General features: G+C 36.9%; 1 protein-coding gene across 1 annotated transcript in view; it reads right to left on the reverse strand.

Annotated features, from left to right (window-relative positions):
• LOC127526635 (mucin-2-like) overlaps positions 1–13,901 on the reverse strand; it is a 57,794-nt gene extending 43,893 nt beyond the window's left edge. Inside the window, exon 1 of the mRNA XM_051922561.1 lies at positions 13,814–13,901. Within this exon, the coding sequence (XP_051778521.1) occupies positions 13,814–13,868 (55 nt within the window). The 5' untranslated portion in view covers positions 13,869–13,901. The remainder of the gene's footprint in view (positions 1–13,813) is intronic.
• Positions 13,902–16,638: the final 2,737 nt, after the last annotated feature.

The following is a 16,638-nucleotide window of genomic DNA, read 5'->3' on the forward strand; positions in this document are numbered from 1 at the left end:
AATAAGCACAGTGGCCTCCATCATCCGTAAGTGGAAGAAGTTCGAAACCACCAGGACTCTTCCTAGAGCTGGCCGGCCATCTAAACTGAGCGATCGGGGGAGAAGGGCCTTAGTCAGGGAGGTGACCAAGAACCTGATGGTCACTCTGTCAGAGCTCCAGAGGTCCACTGTGGAGAGAGGAGAACCTTCCAGAAGGACAACCATCTCTGCAGTAATCCACCAATCAGGCCTGTATGATAGACTGGCTAGACGGAAGCCACTCCTTAGTAAAAGGCACATGGCAGCGCGCCTGGAGTTTGCCAAAAGGCACCTGAAGGACTCTCAGACCATGAGAAAGAAAATTCTCTGGTCTGATGAGACGAAGATTGAACTCTTTGGTGTGAATGCCAGGCATCATGTTTGGAGGAAACCTGGCACCATCCCTACAGTGAAGCATGGTGGTGGCAGCATCATGCTGTGGGGCTGTTTTTCAGCAGCAGGAACTGGGAGACTAGTCAGGATAAAGGGAAAGATGACTGCAGCAATGTACAGAGACATCCTGGATGAAAATCTGCTCCAAAAGCGTTCTTGACCTCAGACTGGGGTGACGGTTCATCTTTCAGCAGGGCAACGACCCTAAGCACACAGCCAAGATATCAAAGGAGTGGCTTCAGGACAACTCCGTGAATGTCCTTGAGTGGCCCAGCCAGCGCCCAGACTTGGATCCGATTGAACATCTCTGGAGAGATCTTAAAATGCCTGTGCACCGACGCTTCCCATCCAACCTGATGGAGCTTGAGAGGTGCTGCAAAGAGGAATGGGCGAAACTGGCCAAGGATAGGTGTGCCAAGCTTGTGGCATCATATTCAACAAGACTTGAGGCTGTAATTGTTGCCAAAGGTGCATCGACAAAGTATTGAGCAAAGGCTGTGAATACTTATGTACATGTGATTTCTCAGTTTTTTTATTTTTAATAAATTTGCAAAAACCTCAAGTAAACTTTTTTCACATTGTCATTATGGGGTGTTGTGTGTAGAATTCTGAGGAAAAAAATGAATTTAATCCATTTTGGAATAAGGCTGTAACATAACAAAAGGTGGAAAAAGTGATGCGCTGTGAATACTTTCTGGATGCACTGTACAGGTATATCTTTTGCCTGATGGCAACAGTTGGAACATGTCATGAGCGGGGTGTGAGGAGTCTTTTAAGATGTTTTCTGCTTTGCTGAGGCAGCGAGAGCTGTGCAGTTCATCCAGAGAGGGTAAAGAGCAGCCGATGATCTGCTGGGCAGTCTTTACAATCTGCTGAAGTGTTTTACTCTGCGCTGTTGTGCAGCTGAAAAACCACACACAGAGGCAGTAGCACAGGATACTCTCAATAGAGCAGATAGAAAGACACCAGCAGTTTTTGGGGGATGTTATTTTTCCTGAGTACTGCCAGGAAATAAAGTCTCTGCTGAGCCTTCTTCGCCAGCTCAGCTGTGTTCACACTCCAGGACATGTCTTCCGTGATGTGGACTCCCTGGAAGCGAAAGTCTGACACCCTCTCCACACAATCCCCTCCGATGTAGAGTGATTTGATGTCCGTTTTCTTTTTCTTAAAGTCCACAACGAGGTCTTTGGTCTTAATTGTGTTCAGGAACAGGTTGTTGTCAGTGCACCATGCTGTCAGCTACTCCACTTTTTTCCAGTAGGCAGACTCATCCTCCCCAGAGATGAGCCCCACCACAGTGGTGTCGTCTGAAAATTTGACAATAGTGTTGCTGTGGTGGGCGATGGAACAGTCATGTGTGTACAGCGTGAAGAGCAGGAGGCTCAGCGCACAGCCCTGAGGCGAGCCGGTGCTGATGCTGATGGCTAAGGAGATGTGAGGGCCCACCCTAACCCTTTGTGTGCGGTCTGTCAGGAAGTCCTTAATCCATATACAGGTGGAATACGGGAGTCCCAAGGCTAGCAGCTTACACCAGTCTGTGAGTGAGGATGGTGTTAAAAGCAGAGCTAAAATCAATAAAGAAGAGACGTGCGTAGCTCTCCTGGTGCTCCAGATGGGACAGGGTAGCATGGAGAGCAGCAGCAACAGCGTCCTCAGTAAACCTGTTAGCCCTGTAAGCAAATTGGTGTGAATCAAAGGTGGGAAGGATGATGGACATGATATGACTCCAGACCAGTCTCTCAAAACACTTCATCAACACCAGGGTGAGTGCTACTGGCCGATAGTCGAAAGCTTAGGAATAACAAACTGTTTTAAAATAAGTGTCTCATTTTTTCCCTTTGTGGATCTCTAGCTAGAAGCAAACAAATCTATATAGAATAAACTCAAGATACAATAGTAGAATAAATGAATAAACAAATATGTTCATCATCTAATTTAAATAATCTTGCTAAAATGGTTGAAAAACAGTCTAGCAAGAAGATATGACGTAACATCTAATGGCAACAGGTTAAAAAAATACCTTCAGTAGCACTCCCTGGAGCACTGTGGTAGAAACAGCCTCATGATGGAGGTGTTCCACAGGTTTCCTTCTAGGGAGTAGGAGATATTCTTCATGATAGCCAGTATCTTAGCTATCATCTTTCTTTCTTCTACTGTCTATAGAGAGTCCTGTTTACTGCCCAGATCACAGCCATCCTCTCTGATTGACCTGTTAATTCTGATGGCATTTCCTGTTCTCATGTTCCTGCCCCTGGATAAAACGGCATATAAGAACACAGACTAGGTCCCATAACACAATATTTCATTTGTGTTATGAGATGTTTGATTTGAGATTTTATTTCTCTTAGACATAATTTTTCTAGTTGGCACCCTGCCCAGGATTGGTTCCTGCCTTGTGCCCCGTGTTGGCTGGGATTGGCTCCAGCAGACCCCCGTGACCCTGTGTTCGGATTCAGCGGGTTGGAAAATGGATGGATGGATGGATGGATAATTTTTCTAAGCAGAAGTATACATCGGCATATGGGATTTTTTATGTTAGGTACATTTTTATACAATTGCCTTTGCATTATAATGTTCTTGATCGTAGTGATTATTTCACTGTACCTCAACATTATTTTGTTTTGCATTTAGGTGCCAAGGTGTTATCATTCCCTTTACCGGTATGCTGCACCCAGTTGAAAAGGAATGTTGTTTCTGATGGCGTAAAGTCTTATTTCATCCAAACAACCCTTGAAATACTGGCACAACAAGCTATTTGTATAAATGGTTTGGATGGAAAAACTCAAAATGAACAGGGTACAAATTTCTTTCTTGAATTTCTGCTTTCTGAACTTTCTGTTTTTTCAGCAGACTTTGATTTCTGACTAGAGATTAGACTTTGTACAAAAGGTTTTGTCTTCACATTTCAACTTGTTTCTGGTTTTGACTGAATGTCATCTTATGGCCCTCTTCCAACCTTCAGGGAAAATAATCTGTTTGACTTTATAGCTTTTTATTACCACATTGTTCTTTCATTTAACCGTGCTTGGCTGGTTTTCTCCTGATTGTGTTCTTATCCACCTCAGGTTGCTCTTTTTGTTTTTGTTTGATCTTTTCAATTAAAGATGGAGCCTAAGGGGGATGTGATGTCCAGTCACTGCTGACAGGTGTGCTGTTAATTATGGCAGCCCAGTGCGAGGTGTAAATGAGGGAGAGGAGAATCAAACAAAAGATGGAGTGAGTGTGCAGTGGCACAATGGAAATCAGGTGTAATAGATGCCTCTTTAGCTTCTCAAAATTATTGGTTCTCTTGAGCAGGTCTGGGTAGGAGAGCTCCTTCATGTGGGGCTGTGTTCCTCAGACTGAGATGCCATCTTTCAGGTATTCTCGAATTTATGTCGTCCCATGTGAAATAGGTGTGGTTTATTTAAACAGTGATGTGACTAAGGTGCCCTCACTGGGTGGCTTCTCAGAGCTATGGAGGAGGAAAGAGACTGCATTGTTAGCAGTGGCGCCACCTCTTACTCCAGTGGGGTATAGCATACCTTTTCTGAGTCTGGAAGGTAATCATAAGGTGGCCATGCATGACACACCCTTGATCTACTGTATTAAAAGGACGTGATCTAGGACTTTGTCAAGGTACTGCATGTTCTCACTGGGCCTCACTTACTCTTTACCTTTGTATTTTACTCTGCTGATTTTTGGATTATTTTCATTTTCTGTTGGTTTTGTTATTTGGATCGTGTTTCATATAGCTATTTCATTTTGTTGAAGTTCAACGGATATTTGAAAATTAGATTTAGCCCTCTTTTTAGTTTGATTTATTCCTTCTTTTAGTTCTCCCTATTGAAGGATTTATTTTGTTTGTTTTTTCGTCTAATTCTTCATATTACTTCTTTAATGATTTATTATTTGTATTAGTCTGATTATGGTTTTCTGGAGTTTAGACTTTGATTATTATTTACTTTGTCCATCCATCCATTATCCAACCCGCTATATCCTAACACAGGGTCACGGGGGTCCGCTGGAGCCAATCCCAGCTAACACAAGGCGCAAGGCAGGAAACAAACCCCAGGCAGGGCGCCAGCCCACCACAGGGCGCTCGCACACACACACACCAAGCACACACTAGGGACAATTTAGGATTGCCAATGCACGTAACCTGCATATCTTTGGACTGTGGGAGGAAACCGGAGTACCCAGAGGAAACCCATGCAGACATGGGGAGAACATGCAAACTTCATGCAGGGAGGACCCTCTCCTAACTGTGAAGCAGCAGCACTACCCACTGCGCCACCGTGCCACCTATTTACTTTGTGAGTTTTTAAATTTTTTCTGCTAATTTATTATTTCAGATGGAAGTTGTTCCTTGGGAAGATTTCAAGTCTTCACCTGTGTCACCTCTGACACTTGTGACTATGATGTGTTCGCTATCCTGTTTTGATACTGTGGTTTTTGATGGTAATGGCCTATTAATATTTATGTTTTGAAATATATTTTCTTTATTTTATTCTTAATTTTTTGATTCAATGAGATTAAAGAAAATTATGTTTATCATTCTTTTGTGACAGTAAAGTTTGCTGTACCTTTTAAAACATGATTGCCAGTACAAAAAAATACATATGGCATAGTGTATGTTTTGTTCCCTTTGCTCCAGTCTTGGTCCAGTCCTTGATGGCTTTATTCCATTTCAACAGCTGAGTACCTACAATAAATGGTTCTGCACCAGCACCTCATGCTCATACTCCTCTATCTCAAGGAGGAACAGGATGCCAACAAAAATTGAGAGTGCCAACAATATTTGTTGTTTTCACTTCAAGGGGTGTATGGGTCTAGTTTCATGGACTCAAGATTTTAAAAATGCTTTGGTATAAGTGTTTGCTAAATTAAAGACTGACTTTAATGATAAGTTGATATGATGCTACATTTTATGGAGCAAGTACTGGGTCTCTTTTGTTATTGTGTTGTTTTTTTCTGTTTTATACTTCATTCTTGGAACTTAATTAATGAACAAGTTTACCAATCTGTGTCATTAAAACATTTCTAGAAATGCTCTGGAATGTAGAAGCTTATGAGTGATGGGTGGATTGTGCCTATTTGCTTAACATTAGAATTACCAGAGCCTAAGAGAAAACTTATATATAGTATAGTATATCTGGCCCTACTTAAATTCATTCGCACCTCTCCGTCAGCGTCTTTTGTCCTGTAAATGTGCCGAATAAGACAAGCAGCCGGCTATTCCATCTCCCACCGTCGCAGAACGTTCACTAAGTTTTCCCAGCTCATGCCTTGTTTGATTATCTGGAAGTGAGTGATCTGCTGGAGTTTTAGAGTGGAAATAATAGATCGTTATTTGGAACACATGTATTTCATGTGTGTTCCGTTTCTACAGTAATCTGTGTAAACACATTGTTAAAACAGAAACATTTTCATATTTTAGTAATAAATGTTACAAAATGTAGGCATAAACTATAGAATGTGTGAAGCCTGAAGTCCAAAGATCAAATAAACACTTTTACAAAAGGTTCAAAAACAATACAACAGCTTCTGTGGTGTAGCGGTAAGATTTGCTGGCTTGTAGTCATGGGGCCACTGGTTCCATCCCCACTGCCTCCTATATTTGCCATTTTCAGTAGTGAGCTGCTCTTATTCTTAATATTATACAGTTCACACATACATTTGGTTTGTGTCTGTAACAGACCGTGTACATTTATAGTACTGTACTTGTAAAAGTTACCTTTTGTTTCACTTTTATTCTCTCAGTCATGATCACGATACATACTACCGCCCTAGGGATCTGATGCTGTTAGTTTTTATTTGAAACTGGGAATCACTGGAGATGTGAGTAGTGTTTTGAGGTAATGGAACTGGACATTCTCTGATCTGGAGGGATGAAAGCTGACACACAAAAGCTGGTGAATCTGCCTTCTTCGTATCTCACCGTCACTTGATTTTTTTTTTATTCAGTTTTATTGAGTGTTCCTGCTCACGCAGAATTAGTATGCAACTTATGGTCTATGATGTCAAAAAAAAACAAAAAAAAAAAAACACAGACGTAGATATATATGATATTTAGAAGAAATCATTTTATGACCTGAATAGTACCAATCAGAAAACATCATCACATTAATGCAATATTATTTGAAAACAACAGCGTCAGATCGGGTGTGAATTTACGCTGGTGCTGTTACTTAGAGTCAGATCAGGAGAGGCGAGGTGGGGGGGTGGGGGGGTGTTGGTGTTAGAGCATCATCGTCATTGACAGAATAAAACTGAAAAAAGCTAACTTTTACAAGTACCACATATTTGTACCCAATGTCCCATATATTTGTCTCTTTCTTTTTTTTCTCCGTGCTGCATCGACACCGTGCACCAGAAGGTGTGAGCTTATTCAGTGCAGCAGGATTAACGCACATGTACTGAAGATCAAATATTCTTTGTTCAGCTTGGATTGCATTTGTCAACAACCCCTTCTTGCCTTTTGTGCTTTTTGGAGTTTTACAGTATAACAGAGCATTTTGTGAAAATAAAACGTTTATGAAGACTGCACTTGCCCTTATACCTAGCTAGGGTTTGATGTTAAATTCCCTCACAGTGGGCAGTGTTGTTTTAGGACTTACATGCTTTGGGGCTCCTTGTTCATAACATCACATATATAAAAACTATAATTACTGCAGTATAGGTGAATTTTATCATTGTCATGGCACCTTTTCCAAAAATTTTAAAAATAACATTATATAAAATGGTGCATTTCCAAGGTCACCACTTCTACGGTCAGATTAAGATCTTTGAATATTTTATATCAATTTTTAATGTATACCTTTTAATTTCATTGCACAGTACAGGCTGGTCACTGAGTTGCATTTAACTATATACGCTTGAGTGTGTATGTGTGGTAAAATAAATAAAAGTTTAGAATCTTGAAAAATGACCTTAACACCAAGTGTACCTTACTTTGTAAGAAGATTCAGCAGATGGCAACATTGAGCCCAGTAAATATAACCTTTTCATGCAGCCATGTGTAAACAATTGAAAATACAACCTGTCAAGCAATATTGATCTTTTTATACATATTTGTGTGTTTAGGAAGGTGAACAGTCTTAATGATATAAAACAATATAACCTAAACTTTTACATTTACAGTAAACATTGTTACTCTGGTGAATGAATGTGATGTATGGTACCTGGAATGCAAAAAAAAAGTCTACAATGCAATAAAAATATGGCCCAAAGTTGAAGAAATCTAAATTCTGTTGATATTCAGCATGACAGATTTTGCTTTTCTTTATTCATTCAGGCATAGTGGTTAGTACTGCGACCTCATGGTCATGGTTTTGAATTCCATGGCTGACAATTGCTTATGTGGCATTGACCAGTTTTAGGCTTTCCTCTAGGGATGCTGCGATCAGGTTATTTAAGGCTAATACCAATCACCGATTTCATGTTACTTGATTGGTTGATTCAGATTTTTTTTAATCCCTTTAAAAAACTGTTTACACTAATTTCCTGCATAAACAGACAAATAGAGGTTTTATGTCCTATAATAAGAGTGTACTTTTATAATATAACTATAGACCAAATGAAATTTTGTAGGCTTATTGTTCAATTACTATAAAATACTAATACTGTATAAATGAAATTTCCTTAAAATACATACTTTAATTAATAAAATATGACAAAAATATTTATCCATAATACATATGGCATAAAAGAAATTAAAATGCTGTCTTATTGTTTATTTTTTCCTATTTCTCTGACAACAACCAAAATACACATATACAGTATGTATGTATATTCTCACTCAATCAATTAATTGATATTGACAATGAAACCGTTAAAATGTAAATATACAGTATATGCACTTATATGTTTTAATCATTTTAAATCATTAATTGCACTACAGCTATTTGCTGTTAAAATATACATTTACTATATTTATACAAAATTATGGCATTTCAGTTTAGCACTGTGTGAGGTGTAGGGGAGAGGGACCTGTGACAGACTAGCATCCTGAATAGAGCCGTTTCCTACCTTTCAGTCAGTAATACAAGAGCAAAATAATTCATTCTTAATTGTTTTTCCATGATACAGAGATACCTTAAATTTTATTTCTGAAATCTTAATTTATTAACTGAGTGTTTAAAAAATTTTAAACAAACTTTAAAAAGCAAGTAAGAGATGAAGTACATTTAAAAGAATGTGCCCTTTCAGCAAGTGAAAAATGCAGACCTGAAATACATATTTTTTCAAAGAACAGGTGTAGAAATATTGGATGCCTTGTGCTTAGCAGTGCAACTTCCTCTGACTTGGATAGCAGCATAATTTTTTTTAATGTTGATGTTCTTCTGTATACAGTATACTTAAAGTCCGTCTTTTTCCAATCTGGAGGTTTTCAATCTGATGATAGTTGCAAAAATATGCCTTCAGACAATTATTTCTTTCTGATTTTGAGGTGGGTTTTTGGTTATTGTGACGTGAAAAGGTCAGCTCTTAAACGACTTTCTGCATGAGGCATTCAGTTGTTGATCCAGATTATTCCAATACAGTACTTAGAAAAATACTGACAAATGAATAAGTGTCTCTTGCATCAGTTAGATCTAGATGAACTTAAAAAGTGGGATTATATTCACGGTGTATGTTGGTACTGCTCTCACTATTCTATGGAACACATGTAAGTGAGAATTTCAACGTATCATGTGTACGTGAAAACATCTGTTTGTTCCATCTGATTTTTGCTTGCAGAATTGATGTATCTAAGATACAATCAAGCTGTGCTGTCCTCCAAATCTGGAATTCTTTTTGTGTCCCTCACCATCCTCATCACTTCATGTTTAGACAAGAGGCAACCATGTCCACCTTGTTCAATCTAAACCACTGTTTATTATTACTCTAAAAGGACTTTTGTGGCATTTTTGCATCTATGGCCCATTTTATGAAGAACAATATTAAAATGTCACTTTCCACATTTAATTCTAGCTCTTTTTCATTTCTCTTCTGAAGGAGGAAGTTTAAAAATGTCACTTAGGTATGATCTGTAGCTAATAAAACTAATGCAACCAGAATATTTGCACATGTTTGGCACTTGAGGCATGAAAACATACTTAACTATCTATTATTTTTATTATACAGAAATCTTTTTAGTCACCTTTGAGCACACTGTATGTTTATTTTATATTGTAAACAGTATATTATGTGCAAAGAGCAATAATCCTGAAAGGTGCTTCTGGACATCATGGGTGTTTTCATATAAAAGATAATATCTTCATGAGGAACAATTTGTAAATGCTGCATTTGTTCTATAACAGTTATTTTTTAGACAAAGACACATTTGAGGTTTAAACAGCATTTTGGATAGGGAAATTACATTTAAATAGAACTTATTACTAACATGGTTGTAAATTCTCCTTTAAAGTATCTCAGTACTTATGGGAAGAGCATTATTTCATTACAGTGTCTGCTCATCCATATTAGGCTAACTCTGAGATCTAGAAAACATCCTATGAACCCATGCACACCCACACAGATGTAGGGAAAAGGTATAAACTCCACTTAAAGCTGGGTGCTGAACTTCAGTTCAAGCCTCTGCACCACATATCTCACTCTTTGTGCAATTTTATTAAATATCCATTTTGTTTTCTAGGTGGTATATATATATTAACATATAAAATACAGGTTTATTTTGTTATGACTGTTAGTTCATTCATCTACTTAGAAATTCAATTTAGGAATATTTGGGTTAGGGATTATCCTAACAGCACTTCACACAATCATCAGCCCTGGACTGGCCAAGCTAAAACCAGTGATGGGAACAAGTCACAGATTTACTTTGCAACACATCAGAATCAGAATATTATCAGAATATTAAAGGTATTTTATGTCTAAAAGTAGGAAGCAGAGACAATCCATACAAAGGTATAAACAAGTCCTTAAAACAACCCATGCTAAGAATAAAATGTAAAATATTAGAAACCTACAGGAAGAGCAAACTGTTGTGTAATCCTTCCAAAGTAAACAGAAAAAGGGGAGTCGGCCTCCAAAACACCCACATAAAAAGCCAGACCTGACCTTATTTCAGGTCTGGGCCCCTGTGTTACGACACAACCACATCAGTGTCATATTGAGAAGAGATAATGGAAATGCAGAATGCACACCAGAAACATGGTCAAAAAAATAGGCAGAGGTCAGAACCACCAAGACAAAGAGATTGAAACACCAAAACCAAAGAGCAAATCAAAAATCAAAGTTAAAAGTTCAAAAAGAATTTAAATAACCTGACACCAGGCCCTACTTGAATTGAAAGATTTGGTAAGTGTATGCACCATGGGATAACAAATTAAATGAACTTTTGAATTGGAGACAGGACTCTTGATCAATGAATAAGGGGGAGAGTTGGGTCTTCAGTTGAAACGTGTAACACCAGGTAAAGGGGCTTCCTGTTTGTGGACTGCTTTTATTTTCCAGCCATATCTTTTTAACAGTATTTTTATAAAAAAATATGTGCTTTGGACATTGTGAGCAAACTTATGACTTGACATATGAATTATGTGACACATCCATCCATCCATTTTCCAACCCACTGAATCCAAACACAGGGTCACGGGGGTCTGCTGGAGCCAATCCCAGCCGACACAGGGCACAAGGCAGGAACCAATCCTGGGCAGGCTGCCAACCCACCGCAGGTTATGTGACACAAGTAATGTGAAATTTTATTAATAGATGTTTTTAATATTGTTTGCTATTTCCCAGCATTAGACACCATCAGCTCCCGTTCTATCAGAAACATTGTTAATGTGCATTCTAATTGAAAACATAAGATAATGTATTTTCTTGAGCATCACTAGACATGACATGGGGTTAGTAGTAATGATCTAATCCGCTTAGTCCTAAATAGGGTCATTGTGTGTGCCAGACCCTGTCCCAGCTAGCATAGGGCACAATGCCGGGATGGGTTAAGGAACATAAAAAAATATATATAATTTTTAGGTGTAGTATTCCTTTGAAGCCTATAAATTACGAGTAAGATGTGATTCAAGCATTAGATGTGTTGATGACTTACAAAATCCTTAAGCCTAGGTAGTTTTACCACCAGAATAAAAGAACTGTGAAATGTTACTTATAAACCATTAGTAAACCTTTCATACCAAATATGTCAGAGAGGAACAATGCCTAATGACATAAAATTACAAAGGGCTTTAAAACAAAATGACAAATAGTGACAAAATGGATTCAATTAATCATAGGGCAACCAGCCTCACATCTAGCATGTTAGCTTATAATCAAAAATTTAAATACTGTAAAAGTTGAAACAAAAACTATTCCAAATAAAAAACATGTCACATGTGTAGCCTGTTGGTCACAAATGCATGTAAGAAGTTTACAACACCTTGTACACATGATTTCATTACTATGTAATACAGCTTCTACTACTTAGATTGGTTAAAAAGAGCAAGACCCTGGCAGACACATTTGTTAGACTTCTTTGAAAAGAAGTCTAACAAATGTACTAGATAAAAGTAAAGCCCTTGACACTTGCTAGGATTTTCAAAAAGGCTATGACATATTATCACACCAAACAATAATGCTGATGATAGTAGCCACTGACATCAGCAGTAAGTTGTGAAATCGGGGCTCAAGCTTTTAAAAGTGTGAAGTGTGAAGAGTACAGATAAGAGAAAAATGCTCTACAAAGTAGTCAGGTGAGTCATCAGTGGAATTTCTCAGGGGTCTGTATTTGAATCACTATTACTTTTATTTCTGATATAGTTAGAAACTTGACACCAAAACTGAAAGAACATCAAACACCGAAGACGCAACAAAAACAATAAAATTGAAGAGTCTTGACATTTGTTAAGACTGAGCAAAAACTAATATATATGAATATATATAGTATATATAGTATAAATAGTGTTTTATATCCCTGTAAGAGGAACATTAATTATAAAAGTAAAATGAGTGATCAGACCTCCAGGCAATAAGCTCTAAAATGATTTTACTGTTTAACAGAAATTGTTAAAATGATGTTAGATAATATTTAATAAAATACTTATAAATGTAAATGAAAGGAAATTATGATCTGGCTGTACAACAGTGAGTACGGAATAGTATAGAGAGACTACATTTTGAGTATGGGGCACAGTTTTGTTTAACACACTATATAAAAAAGACAACTGCACTAGTAGCTGTGTAGAGAAGAGGAATCAAGTGCAGCCCTGAACTAAAGGAAAAGCTAAAAAAATACTGAGCCTTTCCAGAAGGCTACTTGAGAACTTAATTTAGGTCTTTAAAACTTTCACAAAAGTTGAGGAAGTTAATCTGACAAATTTTTTTTAGTTAAATAGTAACTCATGTAAGTGGGCATCAACAGAAATTAAATGCAAGCGCATTCAAGACGGAAACCAGGTTGTATTTTTTTAAATTAAGGGTTATTGGAATCTACAATGTCACCTGAATAGGAAACCAGGATAAGATGTTTAAATGAAATATTTCGGAATTTAGGTATTTTCCCCACTCTCATGTAAAATCTCTTATGATTTAGTAACAATCATTCATTACGTAGCTCTTAAAGTAACAAGAATTAATGTTAACTTTTTATCTGGTGAACAGTCTGGATTTATGAAAAAAAATCATGTGCAAAACAGCAGAAACATGGACTTTAGAATCAAGACAAGTACACATAATAGTTAGGAATATCCTTATCTGTTCAGTTACTGCTGCACCAAAGTTCTCATTTTGCAGAAAAAAAATTAGCTTGTATATTTAAATAAAATACAAATGCCATTAATGACAGTACATCGAACTTCGGACGTCAGTGTCAAAGACAAAGTCCCTTTACGCTGCGTATGGTTCGTTTATTTGACAGCCTGTAGGTCTGGAGTAACTACATTCATTGCATTCGTAGTCTGAGTCCAGACCTGAATTATGATCCCCGAGAGGGGAGCAGTAAAGTGTGTACGCCTGATGAGCGCAAATGAGGCAAAACACGTGTCGCATACTCTTTGCATTATTTGACAGTAAACTATGTAACATATATATATATATATATATATATATATATATATATATATATATATATATATATATAATGTATTTATTTTTTTACTAAAACATGTCTTGATGGAAAATGGAATTGATCATGAACACCTCTTAAAAAGTATGACAGTTCATTAGCTATCAAAAAAACAAAAAACAAAATCAGGATAATTTTCCCCATCTATACTCAACACACAATTTCCATTCTTTACATTCAGCCATGCACTAATCAAAGGAACTCTCCAAGGTATGGTGATGTATATTTATTAAGTATACATGTTATTTTATCTATGTTCATTTTAATTCTTTGTTGTAATATGCTTCTCTGGCAGCTTACCTTACAATTATTCATTTCACAAAAACGTTATAAACAAGATTATTAAATACTTCTTACCTGCACCACTTTCTTGGTAAAAAAGAAACAGCAAAACACCTGTGATCCATACCATCTTATGCAAGTGTTGTTTTTGCCTGCTGCTTTGGAAACGCTGCACTGGTGTAAGTGCAATTTAACCTTCCTCTTTTCTTTTCTACAATTCCAGAGGTGTGGCTATCTCTGTCACTGGAGAAAAACTTGTTTCAGGAAAAGATTTTTTTTTTTTTTTTTATAGCATTGTCAAGACTGGCACTGCTACACCATTCAAAAACAAATAATTTCTACTTTCACTATTTGTCTTAGTTATTGATATTTTATTAAGGCATAGGTTTTAACTTTACTTAAAACCTACTTTTCTTCTAAGCCTGAGGTACCATGTTTACCAAATTTGAATGCCTTTAATTATACACATATATATTATACAGTATAAACATATACATAATATACACACATTTACATATATACACACATAAATACACTGTATGTTTACATATAGTATATGTCGACAAAAAATGAATAAATTCAACATATATATTGTATGCATATGCATGTAAATGTTACATAGTTAGATCCTATTCGATTACATTTCTGTTTTTTATATATTATTGTGGGATCCATTTGTGAAGAAAGATACTACTGTATTGTTGTGATGTGAGATTTTACATATTATTTGATGAATATTTTTGTATGTCTTTATTTGATTTTTAGGCAAAGCAATGTAATTTAGTGTTTCTTTGGTGAGAGGCATTCGTGTTTGCCCCTCTTTTACGGCTGAGCCTCTTTGAATTTTACGACAGGATTTGGGGGATGTGTGTTTTAAACCAGTTTGGCAAGTGTTTCTTTGCTAAAGTCATTTCTACCCCCGCAAATGGGCTAAGGTGTACTTTAACATATGGTTTGGGGGCAGATGTTAAGATGTTCTATTTCCCCCATTGGTCTGAAGTATGGCTGTTTGGAATTGGCTTGGTTCAGAGGCCTTTAAGTACCATGATGTCCTATTGGCTCTCGGGATTGGACAGAACATCTATAAATGTATGTGTTTAACCTCAGTATCTCTCTCTTACCAACCAACATATGATGAAGAAGCATCTCTCTTGCTAACCTGAAGAGAACACAATGAACAGCACAGCTCAGCAGCCATTTTGAACAGACATGTGGCTGAAAGCTGAGCATCAATGATGCCTTAACTAGAGACATTTAAGTAACCAGAAGTCTGTGTGCCACCTGAACTACATATCATCATTTAATCAGGTTGTATGGTTGCCAATATTCAAATGTACTTTGCATTTTGTTATTATTTATGAATATTATCAATAATACTAATACATTGTTTAAACTGTAACTTAACTTCTGCTTGTCTTTTACTATATCTAATTGCCTAAGGTTATAGATATAGAAGGGAAGATGGGGATAAGTTATATACAATAATACCTTATAAACAGTGGTAAGTCTGTGAGATTAGGCATTCTAAGGCTACATATTAATAATACAATAGGGGAAAGTAGAGCAATATACATATTACTCTACCAAGACAAAACATGTATATAATCATTTGAATTGAATTAAAGACTGAAGATGTGTAATCTTTTGATCCAAAATAAATTGAAACTAAAATTAGATGTGGTATATGTGCTTAAAGTTATGAAGTTAGTAACAGGCTGGCAGCTACTTTATTATCACATATTATATCTTACTTAGTGGACATCTTTATTCGGTGTGTTATAAGACCTAGATATTGTACAGTTGAAGAGATACATTTTAAAAAATGTCACTATAGTGGTGTTACCTGACTTGCCCTAAGTGAAACTGCCAGTCAGGTCCAGTATATGAACCATCAGCCTTGTAGTGTAAAGGTCAGTGCTTTATTCCCAGCCCCACACAGCCTGCTTTCAAACCTGTTTGACAACAAAAACACCACGGTAGAAATGGAAGTTGTTTAAAGATAGATTTTGTACAAACGTTGGAAGATGTTCTATATGTTAAATACATTACAAAGTAGAGTAGTACTTCAGAGTTGTGTAATCTTGACTGGATTATTTGCACCAAATAAGATGTATGCTATTTTTATTGAACTATTTCTTATGTTCCTATATTTTATATTTGACTCCACCTTGGTTGTTACATCAATTAAGTGTCCTCATTTATGGAGTGTGCTATTAGAAGTGTCTTCAAGATACCTGCCTGCTAAAAGCATGGTTCAGTGACCGAATATATCAACAAAAAACAATTAAATAGTTGATGTATAAGGTATATCCTAAAAAAAGAAAGCTCCTGAGTGTCAAAATCTGCCTGTTAAAAGAATGAATTAGTTGCAGTTGTGTTTAGAACAAGTCCCAGTAAACTGGGACTTGAAAGACCCATTTTCAACTTAGAAATGGGATAAGCATACAGTTTTCTGACCGTTTTGAAATGGTTCAGAAACGTTTTGAAATGGTTCAGAAATGTTAAGTAAATAGTAACGATTTGAGATGTAACAAGATTAAGCTTAGAACAGAACTTTTCTTAATATGAATTTTTTACCTGTTTTGCTATTTTAATTTTCTTTTTTGTGTGAACTGTTTTACTTTGAAACTTAACTAAACTTTTAAATTAAAAAAGCCAAGACAGACCATAAAAGGAGCACAGAGTCCCACCTGTCCAGCCACAATACACGGGAGGTGTGGCAGGGAATATAAAACATCACAAACTACAGAGGCTGTGATGCAACAACAGGAGGTCTGAGTGCACCACTAGCAGAGGAGCTAAACTGCTTCTTTCCTTGCTTTGAATCATCGAAACAGCAGCACTCACCTGCTCCAGCCCTGCTCCCATCCTCACCAGGTTCCTGCACTACTCCACTCACT

The sequence above is a fragment of the Erpetoichthys calabaricus genome, chromosome 2 (assembly GCF_900747795.2).
Source record: "Erpetoichthys calabaricus chromosome 2, fErpCal1.3, whole genome shotgun sequence".
Taxonomy (NCBI): domain Eukaryota; kingdom Metazoa; phylum Chordata; class Cladistia; order Polypteriformes; family Polypteridae; genus Erpetoichthys; species Erpetoichthys calabaricus.